A 15,513-nucleotide genomic window follows, 5' to 3' on the forward strand; every position below is an offset into this window, starting at 1 on the left:
CAAACAAAAAAAGATATAAATTCATTCTACAAAACTAACAGAACCACAATTCCAAAACCCAACTGAGGTAAACAATTATTTTAAGAAAACCTCATGAATACAGATCCAATAACTTCTTAAAAATTTGAAAAACAAATAGAATTCTAGAGTGTATTAAAGGCACAGTATGTTGTGTTACAATTTTTACAATAGGATGCAATGATGGTTCAGGGTTCGGAAATCCACACCAAAGAAGTTTTCAGTGTTGAAGCCTCCTTTCTTCATTCAATTATTTGACAAATGTTCCTCCATTTATTCATCAAAAATTTAACATGTATTATATATATGCCAGGCACTGAATACTAGGAATTCAGTGGTGAAAAAGATGAGGTCCTGGACTTCATGGAGACATCTAGAGAGATACAAGTAAAAATAAAATTTTAATGCAATAAAAAGGCTGTAAGAGAAATACAGGGAATACTATAGGAATACATAAATTGGTACGTAAACATTAGGGTGCTGTTGGAATAACCCTGTTGCGATGATGATTGCCCATTCTAGGATGGTGGCAGTGGATACAGATAAGATGGGCCTACACAACGTAATCAGAAAGTGGTATAAAATTTTCTGATGACTGATTGGATGGAGTCAGAGATTCTTTGGGGAGATCTTAATGTATTATGTATAAAAGGGTAAAACAAGGGTCAAGTAAGTTCAAAAAGTACTGTTAGGTATAAACATTACTGCAGCACTTGTCAGCTTTATGGCACTTTCTCATTAAGAGAAAGTCACAGTGTTAGATAGTACATGTTTACCACATATTTGACTACAGAACCCTGTTATTTTTGCAGAACACCTTGTGAGTACTGTTTCATGGAACACTCTGGGAGAAGCTGCTTTCCATAAAAACACTCTTCCTTTCTACTCCTGCAGCTCTCAATACCTCGGTGAATTGTCTCACCAGCTATACTCAATTCTTTGTGGCTGTCTTGTTCTATCTCTTTACACAGTACATATATTTAGTTTGGTTACTTTCAACTGGATGAGAATGAAGTGAAAAAGACTCACTGGAACCTCACAAGGGGTGTCCCAAAAACCATTAAAAAAGAAAAAAATTATTCTGGACCAGGGTCACCTGTGAATCAATACCAACACATCTGAGCCACAGATAAGTTGCAATAAAGCAGTATTAATCTTTGTTAATATCTACAAATGCTACTGAGTAAATTTTCATATAGGTAAGACACCTGAAAGTAACAGGCTCATTGGAAACAAATCCTTCTACTATGAAACTGCTTAAGCAAAGAGAAACTTGATTTTAAGGTTCTGTGCTGAGTAATTGGGATAGCTAGCTCCATTTAGGTGGACTCAGAAAAGCTACATGCATTTAGAAACAGAGAAAACCAAATGTACAAACTCCTAGAGACTAGGGAGAGTAACTAAATTAGTTTACAGTGCTCAGAAACATAAACCATGTGTTACTGAAAATCTGATTCTAAAATATAAGTTTGATATGTTCAAAAGGTATATTTCAGGATACTCTAAATTAACACCATGCAATCACTGAATAAAAGTATGCTGCTAGCTTTTTGTGTACAATGTTAGTGATGTCAAAAAAAAAAGACACACCCCTCCTTTTTGTTTTCAATATATTAAAAAGCAACATAGTACAAATGTTGTGGTTAATATTAAAAAGGATCCAAATTTTTCAAGGAATGAATTTTTATAAACAAGTTCTACAATGAAAGGGAAACGGCATATTGATACATAAAAGTTTTGTTAAACAAGATTTTAAAAATTTTAAATCAAAGTGTTTTAGACTAAATTCTTTCAAATGTTCAAACAAAAACAAAAAAACCCTGTACAATCTCCATAATAAAATGTGCCCTTGCACTTTGAACATGTTAAAATTTTAGAAATTTGAGTGATAGAGGCAGCACTTAAAGGTTTCGTGAACCTTTTTTTCCCAAAAAAGAATACCTTCAGTAAAACATTTTACTATTTTATCTGACTATGCATTTACATTTTTGTTCTTCCAGAAAAAGATTTACATTAACACTGTATTTTTACTGTAAAAAAAATACATTTAGAGATATTTAACTTCCTGAGTGACTTCAGTCATACATCAAACATGATTTAATGAGCAAATTCTAAAATTTTATAATGAACCAGCATGTGTAGATGTATACTTGTACGCTCACTTACAGTAAAACTCAAGATCATGTCACAGAACTTACACTTAAGTTCTCTAAGTTAAATAATATGATTTATCCCCAAACTTGACCAAAAGGTTTTCTCAAATGTTAGTAAAATGAATCACTGAATTTACATTTTCTCATTTAGTAACAAAATACTGAGTCATTTCAGACTATCAACTTGAATGTTTTCCATTATATACACCAAAATCTGATTCCCTAACAAGAAATTTCTTGCAATACAAAAAGATAACAGATAATTAAAATATTTGCTTCATAATACAACTAATCCATATAATACATCCCTTCCTCAACTGTCTAAAATGATTAGGAATTGTGGCACTTTCTTTAGCATAAAACCCTTTCCTCTTCTTAAAACCCTGAGGTGAAAGGTTATTAATGTAATAAAACTAGAACCACAATTCTCATTTCTGTATTGGACTGCAATTAGGTTTTAAAAATTTCATAAAGAAATGTGGCAACTTGTAAAGCTGCTCTATAGAGTTTAAGAAAACATTCCCAGAAACAACTTAACAAAAAGGGCCTAGAATGACCCTATGAAAACATCCCTTTAACACTTGTTAGTGTCGAGACGAGCGCCATTTTCCATCTCTACCACTGTCTCTTCTGTTATCATAGTCATGGCTCCAGCCATCGTGATTTCTCTCTTCATAGAAGAAATCATCTCTGCTTCCTCTGTAATGATGGTCGGACCCATGGTCAGTGTAACGCTGTTCACGGCTATAATGTCTATCCACTACATAGGGATGACAATTCTGTCTGACTTTTCGCTGTGATAATGGTGTATCTTGGCGCCACTGGGAGGTTGAAGACTGGTTAAAAGTGTGATTATGTGACTGAACTGATGGGGAAAATCCTGACTGATCCAGATGTGGAGAACCAAATTTCCCTCCATATGACATCTGTCTCAAAACATTGTTCATCTGAGTGAAGAGAAAAAGAAGGAAATGTGTTAACCACAAATATTTCTAGATAGCAAAGGCAACAGATATCAAGCCATGGTTAAACGAACACAATAATGGAAAAGCAAAATCATTCTTGCCAGCTGAATCTTAAGGTAAACACAACTAAAGTAGTACAATAGCTTCGTTAATTCCAATGTATACCTACAAGATATCTGTACATAACTACTACTCTTCGTCCTCCAGAATACAATTTAGAAGGGAAGAAGTAATACAAAATGACTGTAATGTAAATCACTGTATGATGAACACATTAAAAGCAAAAGCTCAGTATCTTTAGGAAGGATTTAATGAAGGCGACATATGATCTGAGTATTAGAAGTATAGATGGAATTTTTTTTTTTGGCCATGCCGCACGGCTTGCAGGATCTTCGTTCCCCAACCAGGGATCGAACTCACACCCTCGGCAATGAAAGCGTGGAGTCCTAACTACTGGATCACCAGGGAATTCCCTGGATGGAGTTTTTTAAAGAAAATATTTTAAGGGGGAGGTATGTCAAGGAAAGAAAATTGCACAAACAAAAATAACAGGGAAACACAGAATAGGTTCATAGAATAGCAAGTAATTCTGGCTAAGACAGGTTATAGATCTCATGATCCATGACTAATGGACGGTAGGCTAGAAAGGTTTATTGGAATCAGATAGTGGGAGCAAAAACACAAGGCTAGGGGCTTCCCTGGTGGTGCAGTGGTTGAGAGTCTGCCTGCTAATGCAGGGGACACGGGTTCGAGCCCTGGTCTGGGAAGATCCCACATGCCGCAGAGCAACTGGGTCCGTGAGCCACAACTGCTGAGCCTGCGCGTCTGGAGCCTGTGCTCCGCAACAAGAGAGGCCACGATAGTGAGAGGCCCGCGCACCACGATGAAGAGTGGCCCCCACTTGCCGCAACTAGAGGAAGCCCTCGCACAGAAACGAAGACCCAACACAGCCAAAATAAATAAATAAATAAATAAATAATAATTAAAGGTGCTAATAATTTAAAAAAAAAACACAAGGCTAGGGCTTCCCTGGTGGCGCAGTGGTTAAGAATCCGCCTGCCAATGCAGGGGACACGGGTTCGAGCCCTGGTCCGGGAAGATCCCACATGCCACAGAGCAACTGAGCCCATGCGCTGCCATAACTACTGAGCCTTCACTCTAGAGCCCGTGCTCCGCAACAAGAGAAGCCACCGCAATGAGAAGCCCACTAGCCGCAACTAGAGAAAGCCCGCACGCAGCAACGAAGACCCAATGCGGCCAAAGATAAATAAATAAAATAATAAATTTATATTAAAAAAATCACCAGGAAGATAAGCAAAACAGAGTTATAATAGTATTTTGAAATGGTGTGTGAGATGGACTAGTGAGAAGAAAATAGACATAAGTACTAAGTGACTAGACAAGTGGTTCCCAAATTCTGCCTGTGGACAGACATTAACCAATGATGGTTTTTTTTTAATGGTCTACAGCAAAATAAGGAAAATATATAACATGTTTATAAGAGTTGATATCTCTTTATATTGGCCTCTCAATTTTATTTTATTTCACTTATATTTTTATTCTGCAGACCTGTGCAATACAAAAGCCTAGGGACCACAATTCAAGATTGTGATTTGGGCAAAGAAAATAAAAAGGAAGAAACAAATGTAAGAAAAAGAAAAAAATGAAGGATCTGGAGACTGATCAAAGACAAAGATGCAACAGCAAAAGATACCTAAGATTTTATCACTGGTGATATTATTACAGAAAAAAATGGCATGTTCACAAGGGAGGTGGTCTAGAAGACTGTAGTATATTAACGTATTAAGTATTAAAGACAGTACATGATAAGAAGTTACTCGGCACAGGTTGCAAGAACATCAGAGAATGAGTATCCGATATTTGCAACACACACACACATCACACCAACAATGGTTAAAGAAAAATACAAATGTGACAAGCAGTTCTTTTTATCTTCAATCTTTTAAATATATATTTCAGCCCAGTGAAAACTAAAATGAGTGATCTACAAAGATCATGCTAGTCTAACTAAAATTTAAGAAATGAACTTAAGAATTAAGAATGAATGTTTGAACTAAGTACGAGTTTTTTGGCAACTCGGGTTGAAAAATCAGTTTACCACTGCGTGTCTCTGAAGATTTTCTGAAGAAGAGAAAGATCTTTGAATTATCGGTGCTGATGGAGTCATGTTATCCACTGTCCTTTCGTACCTGTGAAAAGTTAAGAAAACCAACATAGAATCATTCATTCAGTAAATGTTTACTACATACCCATCCTGGGCAAGACACAGTCTTCAAAGATAGGAATGAACAAGACCAACAAGGTGTCTGCTCTCATGGAGCTGGGGTAAGGATTCAGACAAGACAATTTCACATGGTTACAAAGATATAGTAATAAATGACTAAGGAGCAACTTGAGGTGACAGAGATAGGGGGTTCTACTTCAGCTTGACTGGTCAGGAATGGCCTTTCGAAAAAGGAGACATTTGAAGTTTGAGCTGAACAAGATTACCTGGAGGCAACGCACTCCAGCTGAGGGAAGGACTAGTGCAGGGGTAAGCAAACTACAGCCTGTGCGCCAAACTCAGTTTGTGTAAACAAAGTTTTACAAGAACTTAGCCAGGCTCTTTTGTTTTGGTATTATCTGTGCAGTGCTACAATGGCAGCAGAAACGAGTTCTTTATAGAAAAAAAAACTTTTGTCAATTTATAGAAAAAAAATCGTCAATACCTGTGCCAGTAATGCAAAGGCCTAGACTGAGAACTAAAATGAAAAGGATTTGATCAATTAGACATAACAGGTGAGGGAAACAGAAGAAATAAAGGATAAAAATCTAGATTTTTGGCTTGAGCAATTAGGTAGACCTTTACTGAGATAAGAAAAAATAATAATAGGTTTTGGGGAGTAAGGAGTTCTGTAACATAAACAGAATATTAATCTTAAGGACTTAAACCTTATTCCTCACTTCCTATAGAGGTAACTTGCTCTACAGAAAAACTCAGAAAGGTTTTAATTTTATTTTAAAATATGCCTTTGGAATCAAATCACCAACTGATTTATCTTACAGTTTAGATCTTTTTATTTTGGGTTTTCTTTTTTTCTTCTTTTTTTTAAGCAGAACTGATTTTATTTGTACGCTGTAAAGAAAGCTACTTTTTTTTAAAAAGACCTTTTATTTCTTTATATATATATAAAAATAAACCCTTGCCCCCTGCAGTAGAAGTGCGGAGTCTTAACCACTGGACGGCCAGAGAAGTGCCATATTTTGGGTTTTCTGAAATCGGATTACGTACCTGTATGCTAAGGGGGTAAAAAGTGTAACTTTACTTACAGAGAGTATAAAAATCAGGTACACTCTAGTGTTTGATTAAAACTACAGTATTTACTTGTATATTTTTTTCCCCAAGAATTTCTAAGAAGGGTTAAAAACTCTTTTTTTCCCCTCCACCTAAGATAACCTTTCAAGAGTCCATAAAAGTGGTTAGAGATGCTTCGAATTCCAACCATACTGAAAAGCATTTAAACACAATTAACTTCAGCTGGCAAGAAAAGACTCTAAGAGGGTACCCTTTTCATATTATTGCTCTCTTACAATTACACCTTCCAAACTCTTTTCATATCCACCCACTTCTCTCCAGCTCTTGGCACCACCTTAATCCAAAGCAGCAACCTCACTCCCATAGCTTCCTTGCTACTAACACCAATACCTTGCTACCAACAGCTTCCTAGTGACCCTTGTCCCCTTTAATCCATTCTCTACCAGTACAACCAACTAACTCATTAAAATACAAACCCCCGTTCCTCTTACTACCCTACTGAAAACGTTTCAATGTCTTCCTACTGTTCTTAGGGTGAAATTCTAAAATCCTAATTAGGGCCTATAAGAAAGACCCTGTATCATCTGCCTCTATCTACTTCAACAGTATCATCTACTACTCTCCATTTTTTATTCATTATGATCTAGGTACACTGCCCTCTTTCAAGTCCTCATTCACTTATCTCTCCTTGTTAAAACTTTCTAGACACTTTCTACTCATATCATGGTGGGTGTGCTCAATCACACTGCCTGGGTTTGAAAACAAGCCCACTGCTTATGAGCAGTTCACGCTTGAGCAAGTTAACCTCCAACCTTCATTTTCTTCATACATAAGGTAGAGATAATAATAATCCTTGCCTCATAAAACTACTGTGAGGAATAAATGAGATCATAGGTGCAAAGGACTTGGTGAAGAGCCTGACAGGTGACAGGTATTTGTTAACTCTTTCTTGAATAAAGCCATAAATTGATAAATAGCTCTATGGACATACCGGGAAGAAACTGTCCCTGGTAAAATATCAGCCTCCCCAAAGAAAATTATTAGTAAATATAAATATGGTACCTCTTCTAATCCTCAGTAGCTAAGAGGGATTTTAGAGATCATTCAAATCAACTTCTTTTCCTTACAAATGGAAAGACAGGGACACAGACTAGCTCAAGATTACACAATTGGTAGAGACAGATCTAGAATCCAATTCTATGAACTCTTAGTCCAGTAGTCTGTTTACTAACAGGTATTTTTAAACTGCAAGCAACAACCATTTAGTGGTCATAAAACTAATGTGACTTTTTAAAAAATAAAATAAAATAGAAAATAGAGGGTACTACAAGTAGTAAGGTTAAGTAATGTTTTGAGAAATTTTGTCTCGGTTATATACATGTATGTGGGTATGGGTATGTCTTTACAAATGAACATAAATACAGTTATGTACGTATCTATTTTAAGGGAACTATATATAATGGGCTTATAGTCCCCTTAAAATAGATACATATATAACTATAATCCAACACAGCAAATATAGCAGAAGAATTAAGAGGTAGGAACATAAAGAAAGAAACCAATCACTCATTATGCATTTTGAGGTCACTGCCTAAAAAAATTCCTGATAAATGATTTTAAAAATAGGTGAGAAATATTACCTGCTAGGAGATGTGGAAGTAGGGCTTGAACTTCCAACATGATGCTGGGGATATGACAAACTGACCTCCTGTGAGGCATGGCTACTTCCTAAAATGAAACAATTTGAGAAATTCTTATTGATAAAAAACTTAATTTGAAATTTTGTATCCCTCAGCCCAATCACTCCAAAAAAGGTAGACATAGGCTAAAAGTGAAAACCTCAAATTTCAGTAGATCGCTTTATAGTTCATCAGAGTGAAAATTGTTAAGTGTTTAATACCAAATATACCCAAAACAAAGGGTTCCAAATAAGGTACTTTCCAATGTATAAATACCCAATCTGGCCATAATATTTTGATCCCCACACTAAATTGTAAGACTCACTACAAGGAAAGTTTCCTCACATGATCACGCATCAAAATTTGTAAAAGTAAATTACAAAGCAGTCAGGAAAAGTATTTTCAGGAAATAAGCCTTGTGCTTTTAGAGCGTGAACCCAAACTCAGTCATTTTAATAATAAAGTTTATGTCCTTTTCACAAACCCAAACTAAAATTTTAACTCTCATTTTAAAATTACAGCTTTCAAAATCCATACTGTCAATGTTACCCATTTTCAGGGATATATAAAGTTTACTATTCATAAAGCTTAAAGCACTTTCATCCAAAAATAGGTTCTTTAAATAACAAAATTAAAAACAACAAACAAAGCGGCAACCTCTCTCCTAAACATCATCAGTGAATAGTTACCTGATCTAAACTGAATTTTGATGGGCCTTCCAAAAAGTTTGATTCCGTTAAGCAGATTCATGGCATAAGGAACAGATACTTCATGTTTGAAATTCACAAACGCAAACTGCTTTGGTTTACCATCCTTATCTTTTGGAATTTTCACTTTTATTACTGGCCCAGCCTACAGACAAAAAAAGTTTTCAGAATTTCAGTAAGGCAGTTTCAGGAAAATACTCAACTTTTACAAAGTTTAAAAAATTCAAAAATGTAACCAGGGACTCTAATTTTAAAAATGGATACACTCGGATTTCCATCTGGGTTAAAGATCCTATAGATATGACTGAAAATTAGATTAACTTACTTGGAGGGAGGGAGCCCATAAGGAACCGGAAACCCAATCACCGACTGAATTTACATTTCACAGCACTTTATGACTTTAACAAGGCGACCAACATCCATCATTATCCCACTGCGTGGAAATTAACCTTTATCAAGAGTAAGAGAAAGTAGTTTTCTTGGACTAAAAATTCACTTTTGTATCGACTAATCAAACACTACCAGTTGTTGAAAGACAGAACTGGAGGGAACAGGTTTAACGCGTCTTGATACAGATTTTAATACATAAACACTACAGTGCCGCTCTCCTACAGAGTATTTGAGTCTGTCTTTGTTGCAACTTCGTAAGAAGCTTAAGTGGAAAACGGATACTAAGAAAGAAATTGAAATAAAATTTACAAGCGGAAGATGAGAAAAGCAGGAAGAGGAAAAGCACAGCTCAACGAAGGACCCACGCGTACGAGGTCGCTTAAGAGCACTGACTCTTTACCACGTGAGTGCCCGATAGAGGACCCTCCACCACCTTTAGTCGTTACTTCGGCCTGAACTAACCAGGATCCTTCTAATAAAGCGACAAGTAGCGAGCGCCTCCCTTTCTAAGCGCGACTCCCACCTCCAGCCCGCCCACCTGTCGGGTGCCGGGACGAACCGTCCCGCTTGAGCCAGGAAAGCGGGGATGGCCATTGGGCCGGGCCCTAGCCGGGCCGGAAAACGAAAGGGAAAGTCTGATCCCAGCCGCTTACCTGGTGGAAAAGCTCGAAAAGGAGCTCCTCTGTCACTTTCGTTTCAAGGTTGCCCACAAAGAGAGTACGATCCGCTTCGGCTGCCGCCGCCCCCATCTCAGCATCGCCCCCTCCCGAAAAAGACCGAAGGGTCGCCGCCGACGCATCCACTGCGCACTCTCAGAAACCCCACGTCCTCGCGCTCCCAGGCGTCACAGACGTAAACGTCAATCACGTCGTTTCTCAGCGGCGTCGTCGTGCGCTGACGGACTGCGCATGCGCTTGAGGAGAGCGCTGGGTTAAGGTGGCTTGTTGATCCGCAGCCGCTCAGGTGATGGCTTCCGATGAAGTCGGTCTCAGTGTTCGAGGCCGGCTGGACTGATCAGTGGAGCCGCGAAGAGCCTGCCTTGACCGTGGGACGTAACACAGATACTGCGGGCAGTGTTTGAAGATGGCCCTGAACTATGTGTCCCTGTCTGCCGGCGATCGAAGAGGCCTGGTGGCCTACCGCTCTTCCCACGGCGACCTCAGCTCGTCGGCCTTAGCGTTGGCGATGGTCTCTGGAGACAGCGTCCTCGTTACCAGTCCCGAGGAGATTCTTCCAGAACCTATTCTTCGGTCCACTGTGCGGCTGAACTTCCGGACCGAGAGCTGTCGGGCGCCTGGTGGCGGCCGGAGCCCGACCCGCTTTATAGAGGGAAGGGAACAGGAGGCGCGGAGCCAAAGCCGCCGAGCCAGATTCTCACCTTACCCGGGCCCTGCGGTTAAACTCGACCTCCTAAGAAGTGTCCTGCAACAGCGTCTGGTGGCATTTGGAGGTGTTAGCGCAGCCCGTCTTTCAGCTTAAAATGAATACCTCGCTCCACCCCTCAGTTAGCTTGTGAACAAGGCTTCTCTAAAATACTTTCTTGGTGCAACCGAAGTCTTATTTTTCGAGGGACGTCTTTTCAGTTTAATATAAAAATGCGTGGGAGTCCTGTTAACTCTAGCCTAGCGCAAAGTAAAATGTTTACAGTTACTTGATTCAGATGGTTTTAAACAGCCATGATGATTAGATCGGAAGGGAGGAGCTGCAGAGATTTTTTTGAGGTAGTCACAAAGGATGGGATCATCCTTCCCAGAGGTCAATAATGCTTTTATCCTCCCAACAATGGATCCAAATTTGTCTTGCTTTCCACCAAGTCTTACACCCCCTCCCTGGCAGATCCTCCTACTTTGAGACTTACAATTCCGAGTTTCCTTACATGCCTACCTTTCTACCTCAGACTATTCCCTTTACCTTTACTTCTGTTGGTTTATTACTGTGGCGTATCCTCCCCCCTGTGGCCCAACAGTTCTATCATCTTGTCCTTAAGATTTCTTCCATTCCCCTCCTGCACTTTTTCTTAAGGAATATCTACAAACTTCAGTCTCAACTATACTAAAACAGCAAAAGCAAAACCTAAACCTTGCTACTCTTTCAAATTATTAAGCCAATTTACATTTCTTTGTTTGCCAAAAGTTCCAAATGAACTTTTACACTTATATTTGTCACTTTATTGCTCGCATTCAGTCCCAGCTTCCTTAATCTGAATCTTGTCCCAAACTACACAAAAATTGGAAACCTTCATCTTACAGTCTCCTCTTAGGCAGCTGCTCATCTGTTCACTCTAGCATCTTCCTTAAGCTTTCTCGTTTGTCTTTTCCCATTCCACTATTAAATAGTATTTGAAGATCTTCCCAGTGCTAAGCACTGTGGATGAACTTTACATAGCCCTGCTATCAAGGAGATCAAGGAGTGTACTCAAGATGGAGAGGCTACTAAATCACCACACTGGACTGTTCATTAGGTGCAGTGATGGAAATAAACCTTGGTTGCCATGGCTTTCCGTAATACTGCACTATCCTGGTTCTTCCCTTACCTGGCTGACCGCTCCTTATCTGCTAATAATTTTGTCTTAACCATACATACCTCAAGGTTTAAAGGGTGGTATTGGGAGAAAATTAGTGGGTTTTGAAAGTGGCAACTCTATGTAAGCAGGCAGTGTAGCTTTTTCCCAGCGGACTCTGGTCTGTAATTACGTTCAGGTAAAGCAAAATTACCACACACCAAACAATTGAATTGTGAGAACTACATTTTAAGAGGAATATTGACAAACCAGAGAGCTTCTGTAAGAGTGACCAATACAGCTAGAGGTCTGGAAACCAGGTCATAGAAAATCGTTTGAAAGGATAGTAGCTATGTGTAATATGTGCAAGGCAATGTGCTAGAGGCGATTATTCATTGTTTATTCAGATATTTATTGAGCACTTATTCTGTGCCTGCTAGTAACTATGTTAGGCACTTAGAATAAACTGGTGAATAAAATAGATAAGGTCTTTGCTCTTATGGAGCTTTATGTATGTCATTTAATTCTCACAACAGCCCATAACAAAAGTATTATACTTTCATTTTTTTGCCAAGAAACCAAGGCACAAAGAGATGAAGTAAACTTTTCAAGGTCATACAGCTAGATAGAGCCTTGTAGCCATTCAACCCAGGTTCCTCATTTGAATCACCAAAAATGACTTGAGTGACTATTTTCTCAATTCTCGCAAAGATAGTAGCTAACTAATGCTATTCTATCAATAGATATCTGAAAAGAAGTTAATTCATAATATATGGATTCCTTAGGCTGGGTGTGGTTGAGAAAGAATCCCAAACCTACATGCTAAGAGTTTTAGATTGGGAAAGAATAATAAAATTAAGGCTGAAGGTAAGAAGGATTTTCATAAAACTTAGAGATGCCTGATGGTGGAAAATACCACGTCACAGGGTAATAAATTAACTCTCCAAAGTTCACATAGAGGCTAAATTCTGTCAAGTATGAAATAAGACTTCTTATTTTATAAGATGAAAAGTCATAGATGACTTCTTCAGTTCTTTTCCATTTAACCTTTAATTCTATTCTTTAAATCATAAACTTGATTAAAATTGAAAATGGAGAATTGGGGGGGTGAGAAGTGAAAAATGAGGTATACATTTTTGTATAGGATGTATACATCGAATACGTAGGATGACCATATTTACTGTGCAAACCAGGGCACTTGAGAGGGGAAGGGGAGCTATCAATTAATTATGCTAAGGCAATAGGCATAAATAGGGGCTACCCTAGGCAGCCACGTTGGATCATATCACCCTAGGAGATGGTACAACATTAAATATACCTTTGAGGCATATTCCTTAGCTTCAGGGAAAGAAGGCTGAGATTTGTAAACAAAGGAGGAAAAGTTTGGCATAAACGTGCACAAAAGCACACAAGAGGAAGAGGACCCAGTGGGAGTGACTTGATTTCTGTTTGTACTCACATAGGGTCATCAGGAGTAGGGCTTTGATTGCATAATAGTGTATATGTGCCAGAAATAAAATGATATGAAAAAAAATTGTTTGATAAGAGGAGAACCTTGTTCACATTAATGCTGCATCATTTTATTTTTTTGGCTGCACCACGCGGCATGTGGGATCTTAGTGCCTCGGACTGGGATCGAGCCCTCGCCCCCTACGGTGAGAGTACAGAATCTTAACTACTGGGCCGCCAGGGAAGTCCCGATGCGCCATAATTTTAAATCTGAGCAAAAGGATGTCTAAATTCTCCTTCTTCTTAACACCTGCACTGATGTCCAAGTTACAGCATCTGCCTAGAGTCACAAAGACTGTATTGTGGAAGCAAGGACCAACATAAACCTCTTTAAATGAAACAACGAAGTTTTCCCAAGAGTAGTCCATGTTATTAAAAATCCATATGTTAATGTACAAAATTACTTTTAATTTAATATCACTGCTTAAGTATAGCATGTTGTCATTCTAAAATAGATGAATTTTCTAAGACAAAAAGTAGTCCCCCAAATTAATACTTCCATAAGTTTTTAAAAAGCCATGGTAACTTCCTTTTTGTTCTTATTGGCCATTGTTTTTTATATCATACTAAGCAACTGACTAGTATGTGTCGAAGGGAAGTCCTGTTAGTATATTTACTTCCTCTATTCATCAGTTCTAAAACTCTTAAAAAGAATGCCCATTTGGGGTATAGAAAAAAAGGAGGCCAAGGTGATTTTCCCTTAATACCCAGATTTGGTGCTAAGCCTAATTCTAAGGGGTAACTCAGCAGGAAGAAAAGAAAGAAAAGGAGGAAAGTCCTATGGGAGGGAAGAGTAGGTAGACTTAATGGTGAGGCTCAACTGTATTTCGAACAAAATTGTGTCTTTTATTCCTTTGATGAACCTATCTAGATCCCACTTAGGTGCAGCTTCTGTCTTCCCAATTTCCATGAAAAGTACTCTCATTTTCCTAGCCAACCAAATGTGTAAGTTTAAGTATCTACGACTTCATACCACCTATTTCCTATCTTTATCGCCTATGTCCATTCAATTGCAAAGTCCTGCTCATTTTATCTTCACAATGTATTTATGTTATGTTTCCATATATACTTTCATCACCTGGACTGTATTTACCTGGACGTCTATCCCGTTTTGTTTGCTTCTGTCTCTCTGCATCCTAAATATATATAGCTCCAGATCAATAAGCCCAAAGCATATCTCTCTGATCGCATAGTTAAACTATAACTTTACAGTACCATAAATTCTTCCAGTGTTTCCCATAGTATATTCCATAGAACCTCTACTAGAAATACAAGATACTCTTTGGAAAAAAGACAAGAGGTCAATAAAATTGACAAATGCATGTTTTATCACCTTCTTAGGGTGTCATAATGTGTAATAACATGTTAAAGGGTCTGATAATTCCTTTAGAAAAGGAAACCTGTGTAACTTCATTTTACCCAGTGTTTCACAAATGTATTTGTCCATAAATTAAAAATTTTTACATACTACCTATCTTCCTGAGGAGCCTCAGTTCTACAGAAACAATTAGAAATGCTGCCTACCTAAGAAGCTCCATCGGCTCCCCACGTCAGGTATTAGAAATGGATCTTTATATGGTGTGGCAGAATTTAATAAGTTTCCAGAATGTTATGAGTTATGCAAGTGGGTCGGTTTCCTCACTCATGATTTGACAAAGTTCAACCCCATCTTTATTCCACATGGTTTCTGGTACCTGTCTACGTCTTTGGTGAGTGGGTGGGAGGATGGAGGCAAGCATGCGCCTAGTGGCTAGATTCCCAGCCACTGCGGATCAAGACTGGCTTTGTTACTAAGGAAAGGCGTTAGGAACTTCCCCTGACGAATACGGGTAGGTACAGTTATTAAGTATGCCAATAGTGTAATGTTAAAAAAATAATTGTTTACTTGGCTTTTATTTCACTGGAATATCTGAAGGCAGCCCTCCTTCAAAATACACTTCTTCTGAATCAGAGGAGAAAAATAATTGTCTTCATCTTCCCAGAGACCTGAAAGTAACTGAAGCAGTGCAGCTTTAAAAACTGTACACTCTATAAACAGACTTTTAAGACTTTCCATAATCTGACTAAGCTATATTGCCAGCCTTCTTTCATGTTCTTAATTCCCCCGAGGGGTTGCTGCTCTTTTCTGCCTCTGTGTCTCTGCCTATCCTAGACCTTTTAACTAAATTGTTTGTCCTTCTTATTTTCTGCCAGTTAAATTTTTATCCATCCAGATTGGTTAAAGTTTTTACTGTTGCAAAGGACACACCCTTTTTAACCAGGTTAAGCAAAAAATG

The 15,513-nt window shown here is 38.3% G+C and overlaps 2 protein-coding genes across 3 annotated transcripts; one reads left to right on the plus strand and one right to left on the minus strand.

Annotated features, from left to right (window-relative positions):
* Positions 1-2: 2 nt before the first annotated feature.
* On the minus strand, positions 3-10,036 carry RBM7 (RNA binding motif protein 7). 2 transcript variants are annotated; one of them, XM_036861584.1, is made up of 6 exons: positions 9,882-10,027; positions 9,164-9,287; positions 8,821-8,983; positions 8,093-8,180; positions 5,256-5,346; positions 2,593-3,118 (listed from the first exon to the last, which is right to left on the minus strand). In XM_036861584.1, the coding sequence occupies exons 3-6, from the start codon at positions 8,879-8,881 to the stop codon at positions 2,756-2,758; spliced, it is 603 nt and encodes a 200-aa protein (XP_036717479.1). In that variant the 5' UTR covers positions 8,882-8,983; positions 9,164-9,287; positions 9,882-10,027; the 3' UTR covers positions 2,593-2,755. The 2 variants fall into 2 exon arrangements, with proteins under 2 accessions (XP_036717478.1, XP_036717479.1); XM_036861583.1 differs by lacking the exon at positions 9,164-9,287 and having other exon boundaries at positions 3-3,118; positions 9,882-10,036.
* On the plus strand, positions 9,945-10,763 carry C8H11orf71 (chromosome 8 C11orf71 homolog). Its single transcript, XM_036861585.1, has one exon. The coding sequence runs from the start codon at positions 10,312-10,314 to the stop codon at positions 10,705-10,707; it is 396 nt and encodes a 131-aa protein (XP_036717480.1). The 5' UTR covers positions 9,945-10,311; the 3' UTR covers positions 10,708-10,763.
* Positions 10,764-15,513: the final 4,750 nt, after the last annotated feature.

Source organism: Balaenoptera musculus, chromosome 8 (assembly GCF_009873245.2).
Source record: "Balaenoptera musculus isolate JJ_BM4_2016_0621 chromosome 8, mBalMus1.pri.v3, whole genome shotgun sequence".
Lineage (NCBI taxonomy): Eukaryota > Metazoa > Chordata > Mammalia > Artiodactyla > Balaenopteridae > Balaenoptera > Balaenoptera musculus.

What these genes read in the sequence shown, in the direction of transcription:
- RBM7 (XM_036861583.1), bottom strand. Translation starts at nt 9,977, where the DNA reads ATGGGGGCGGCGGCAGCCGAAGCGGATCGTACTCTCTTTGTGGGCAAC. An exon ending in CAAAATTCAGTTTAGATCAG is followed by an intron (nt 8,181 to 8,820) that starts GTAACTATTCAC and finishes GTTTCATTTTAG; the next exon opens with GAAGTAGCCATGCCTCACAG. An exon ending in ACTTCCACATCTCCTAGCAG is followed by an intron (nt 5,347 to 8,092) that starts GTAATATTTCTC and finishes AACTTTTCACAG; the next exon opens with GTACGAAAGGACAGTGGATA.
- C8H11orf71 (XM_036861585.1), top strand. Translation starts at nt 10,312, where the DNA reads ATGGCCCTGAACTATGTGTCCCTGTCTGCCGGCGATCGAAGAGGCCTG.